At 33.1% G+C, this 5768-nt stretch overlaps 1 protein-coding gene across 1 annotated transcript; it reads right to left on the bottom strand.

Moving 5' to 3' along the window:
- Nucleotides 1–1534: 1534 nt before the first annotated feature.
- LOC127136149 (uncharacterized) lies at nt 1535–3043 on the bottom strand. Its single transcript, XM_051062744.1, has one exon. It carries the CDS (start codon nt 3041–3043, stop codon nt 1535–1537), a length of 1509 nt encoding a protein of 502 aa, XP_050918701.1.
- Between the last annotated feature and the right edge of the window lie 2725 nt (nt 3044–5768).

Here is a 5768-nt window from a genome sequence, read left to right as displayed (position 1 = left end):
TCAAAAGGTAAACCTAATAAAGATATTACCTGTTTTGAATGTAAAGAAACAGGTCATTACAGAAATGAATGCCCCAAGCTGAAGAAAGACAACCCTAGAAAAGAAAGCTTCAAGAAGAATACCTTCAGAACAAAGAAAGGATTAATGGCCACCTGGGACGATAGTGAATCAGGATCATCAGAATCTGACTCTGATGAACAAGCCAACGTAGCACTTATGGCTACCACATCCAGCAGCTCAGATGAAGAATCTGAAGAGATATCCTATGCAGCAAAGTTCAGACACCAGTCATGGTACCTGGACTATGGATGCTCGCGCCATATGACGGGAAGAAAGTCTATGTTCCAAAGCCTGGAACTTAAAGACGCTGGATTTGTAGGCTTCGGAGGAGATCAGAAAGGAAGGATCAGAGGCTCCGGAACTATTGGTAATGGTACTCTTCCCTCTATATCTGATGTTCTTTATGTAGAAGGATTAATGCATAACTTGTTATCCATAAGTCAATTAAGTGATAACGGTTATGATGTAATCTTTAATCAAAAAACGTGTAAAGCCATTAGTCAGAACGATGGCTCTGTCCTTTTCACAGGCAAGAGGAAAAACAACATTTATAAAATAAATCTTTCTGATTTAAAAGATCAAAATGTTAAATGTTTAATGTCAGTTCACGAAGAGCAATGTTTTCTGTTTCTAAATCAAACAGTTTCCATCCTTTCTTTCCATATGGATATCCAATAAACACACACTTCTTACTTCTACTTGCAAATTTATCACCATCTCTTCTTTGATTATGAGCATAACATAGGGAGCCTATTATTTTCAAATGTTCATATTCAGGTTGCTGTCCATGAAGCATTTCATAAGGGGTTTTTCCGTTCAGAATAGTGGAAGGAGTTCGGTTAATTAGATATACCGTGGTTAAAATGCATTCTCCCCAAAACTTAATAGGGAGATTACCTTGAAACCGCAATGCTCGTGCCACATTCAAAATATGTCTATGTTTTTGTTCTACTCTCCCATTTTGTTGGGGTGTTCCAATACAAGATGTTTGAAAAATTATACCATGGTCAAGAAAATACTTTCTCATGCATATGAATTCCGTCCCATTATCACTTCTAAATATTTTTACTTGTTTATTGAATTGCCTCTCAACTAAAGCCAAAAAATTGTGAAGCATTGTCGAGACTTCTCATTTATCAGTCAACAAATATACCCATACAGCACATGAATAATCATCGACTATTGTTAAAAAATAAAAAGCACCACAAGTAGAAAGAGTCCGATATGCTCCCCATAAATCACAGTGAATCAATTTAAATGCACTACTAGCTTTATTTTGACTCAAAGGAAACTTCTCTCTGGTTTGTTTGGCTCTAAAATAAACTTCACATGCTTTATTCACTACATTGATATCTCTGTGTCTACTCACTTGAGGAATTAACTTTGAAATTTTTAAGGAAGGATGTCCCAACCGTTTGTGCCAAAGGTTCATTAGGTGGAGTCCATCAGTCTTGCAAGCTCTCTCTCTTCGAACTCATCTGAAGAAATAAAGCCCATCTCTTTGTTCACCCGCTCCAATCAGCTTCCTTGAAGTACAGTCCTGCACAACACATAAATTATCAGTGAATTGAATGACACATTTTAATTCATTCATCATTTGTGAAACAGATATCAAGTTGCATTTCAATTTTGGCACAAAGAGAACATTATCAAGTTTTAACCCTCCTTCTAACACTATACTTCCTTCTTTGATTGCTGAAGCATGTTCTCCATTAGGTAGGCCAACCGAACAACTTTGAATATCTCTTAGTTCTCGCATATGATTCAAGTTTCCAGTCATGTGGTTAGAACAACCTGTGTCAATTATCCATGTATTCATATCGCACTCACCTGTCATCTTGTCATTGGAGTTTGCTTTATGAACATTTAGAAATCCTACCAACGATTGCAATTGTTCTGCACTGATTCCAGCCAAGCCAAAACCATCTCCGTGTGAAACCCCAGTTTCTGCACTTGTTCCACCTATGTGTACAACATTCACATTTGCACGCACAATTCCTCCTCTTCCTCGTCCAGCTCCTGCTTGCTGCAGTGACTTGCCTCGTCCACCACTTTTCCCTTCATTTTTTGGTCTGTCTCCCCACCACTCGGGATAACCAACAAGTTGAAAACAGCTTCCTGCGTCATCTCCTGCTCGATGACAATGTGTACAAGACATAAACTTGTATTTTCCATCCCATCTTCCTTTGACTACACGTCCGTTTGTTTGAACAACTAAGCTCGTCACTTCTCTTCTTTCTTCTGTGGTTCTAGTCATCATTCTCACCCTTTCTTCTTGAATCATTGTTGAGTATACCCTATTGAGATTGGGCAGCGGATCTGTTGCAAGAAGGTTGGATCGAACAGTCCCGTAAATTGCATCATCCAATCCCATAAGGAATTGATGAACTCTTTCTTCCTCTCTTCTCTTCTCTATTTTTGATGATATATCACACTTGCATCCACCATAACTGCATATCGGGATTTGGTCGTAATTGGCCAACTCATCCCACAACAGTTTCAACTTTCCGTAGTATGTCGCAACTGACATACCGTCTTGTTTGCATCTGGATAAATCGGATTTCAGCTGTTGAATTCTGGGACCATTCACCGTAGAGAATCTTTCTTTGATATCCATCCACAAATCTCTTGCATTTTCAGCATAAGACATAGTGGAATGTATATCCGCTTCAATGGTATTTAGAATCCATGACACCAACATAGATTGAACAGTCCACCGATCTTCAATTTGATCAGAGTTTTCCTTTGGTGTTTCAATGGTGCCTTCTATAAAACCCCATTTTCTGCGAGCACGCAGCGATATTTTCATGGCACACGCCCATTCTTCATAGTTCTCCCCTCGAAGTCGCACTTGAGTTATCAAGTTTCCTGGATTATCATTGGAATTCAAATCATACGGCGATGGAGTTTTCTTCACCGTGTTGTGGATCCTCTCTTTAGAAGACTTTTCTTCTTGATCAAATATATCTTCATGATCAGACATTGTCTCAAAATTTTGAGTGAAACCTGTCGAGCTCTGATACCATAAAGGAACCAGTGACAAATAATTTTCTAATCTATTTTATATGCACTGATATGTGGGAATTTATACAAAGAGGCTCATAAACCCCTCTCCTAAGATTGAGCTATACAAATTGATATTTATGGAAATATCCTATGTTTACAGCTAGACCATAATAGAGAATTATATGGTATTAATATGAGACAACTAGCACACTAATAGCCATTCATTACTGGAGTGATTACATTATTGTTTACGATGTGCAGTTATAATTTTGAATACTAAATAAGCACTTTAAGTGTATTGTACCTCAATTTTATTAACACAATTATTTTTAGGACATGTTTGGTTAGTTTCTAGAAAACCACAATGAGACTGGCCATAAGTTTGAATTTCCAAATGCCAAACCCCAAACTCTAATTTAATTGTGATTGAGCAGTTGATAAAAAAAGGAAAATTGTTAATAACATGTTTCAATTTATGGTTACTTTGGGTGAACAATTTGATATTTATGCTATTTTGAATTGAATGTTCTATAGGTTTGGTGTTGTGAGTTGGATTTGTGATGTTATGTAATTGTAACTGTTATTCGAAGCTAAGCAAAATCAAAATATTAATTATTTTACCCGCCATTTAAATTTGAGTTCTTTTAAATCATGTAAAGTTTAATAATTACTTAAAATTAATTTTTTTTATAATAAATTGATTTCAAAAATGAGTTTTGAAAATAATAATAATTGACTTTTAAAAATAATCACATTTTAAACTGAAAAAATCTAGTTTTTAACCTAAATTTATAAATAACCAGTTTAAAAATAATTTTAAGAAGTTTGTAAAAAAATCAGTTATGTAACCATAATCAAATTTATAATCGATTTTATAACTAAATTTTGACAGAAATGTGGTTATGGTTATAAATTTAATCCATTTAAATGGTTTACAAATGAATATAGTTTGATTATATACACACCCCTAATGTATCCCATAATTAATACCTTATTCCCCCAAATAACCTTGATGATTTTGATAAAGAACTATGAACAAGTTATAAAGATTTTAGGATGAATTAGTTAACTGAATAATGTGTTTATAAATGGTATGGATTTAAGTCACTTAACCAGCTTAAAAAGAAGATCACTTAAATGGGAGAGAGATTTAGTTTGTGAAAGTTGATAAAAGTAGGGTCAAAGTATTCTACAAGCCTAAATGTGGCTTTCATGTGCTGCCCAATATAGGGTCCCAAAATTTAAAGAGTCTTAAATTTTAATTTTTTTTTTTCATAAATATTAATAAAAATAAATAAAATATTATTAAAAAACTTAATATTGAAAGAAATATTAGTATAAAAACTCAATACATATAAAAATTAAGATTGATCAAAACTCAAAATGATTATAGTTAAGTTTATTTTTAATTAATATATAATTGTATTTTTGATATATATATTTTTTTTAATTATTATAATTGTATTTTTTTAAAAATTTGGGTCTGTTTTTTAAATTAGAACGGGATCTTCGATATGATTGGGGCGACTATATATATATATATATATATATATATATATATATATATATATATATATATATATATATATATATATATATATATTCTAAAGGAATACTCTTTAAGATTCTAAATATACAAAATATTTTAAAAAAAAATATTAATTATTTTAAATCTTAAGGCATTAAATACACATTTTTTAAAAAAATGAATTTTTTAAACCTGTAAAGAGTACCTCTGAAGTGTTCTTTAACATTTTTCATAAAACAAATACTTTGTATGAGATCACACATGTGCAAAGGTTTCAAATGATAGGCATGTCAATTTCAAGGTTGTAGTGAAATAGTTGATGAATTTAGAAAATGTAAAGGTCACATATATCACGTTAGTAGATTTGATCCTTGCTAGTATTTGGAATAGTTGTGGTCTATCTAAAGTAATCATTTTCTTCGAAAAACTCTTACAGGTTAGAATTCTATCAGAGATAATTTCTTAAAAGAGAGATTTTTCTTGGTTTGAAGGGTATCTCTTGTCTGTTTTACTCTAGAATCCTAGAATCGTCTGCCCATATTTTTGTGATCTATGACGTAGTGGTGTCTATTTGACATAAGATTTTTAGTTAGTTGGTTTGGTCTATAGCTTTATCAGATATCCCCTGATTCGCTTCTAGATGTTATTTTCTATTGGTGATCCTTCTAGGCTAATGAGAGTGTTTTATAATTTGACATGTTGTGATCTAGTCTATTTGAAAATATCATAATGATATTGTCTTCTCAAGTAAAGTAGTGGATGTGAAGGACATGGAAGACATGGATCTTTTGGAAATGATATCTTGGTAGGTCTCTAGGGAAGTCCTCTACTTTCTCGGCATGACTCGAAAACTGTATAAAGCATCTGAGTAATTAACAACTTAATTGTCGTCTGCATCCTCTTGATATGTTCTTATTAGTTCGGTGGAATTTGGTTGATGTTGTTGCTAATTTTAGACTAGGGAGCTTTAACCCATTCTTTGTCTGGTGCCTTCTTTTAGTCCTTCTAGTTCTTTCTTCCTTTTTTATTTTGGTGTTTCATTTCTTTTTAGGTTTTTGTGGTTGTGATGTGTATTTCTGTTCGTTTTTGTTATGTTGGTTGAGTTGCTTTGGTACCTATTCTGCGTCTTCCATCCTCCTCTTATGTACTTTGGTATTCATGCCTCTTTACCTTT

Source organism: Lathyrus oleraceus, chromosome 4 (genome assembly GCF_024323335.1).
Source record: "Lathyrus oleraceus cultivar Zhongwan6 chromosome 4, CAAS_Psat_ZW6_1.0, whole genome shotgun sequence".
Classification (NCBI taxonomy): Eukaryota; Viridiplantae; Streptophyta; class Magnoliopsida; order Fabales; family Fabaceae; genus Lathyrus; species Lathyrus oleraceus.
Note: the sequence above shows the minus strand (reverse complement) of the source record. Positions and strands in the feature narration are given on the sequence as shown.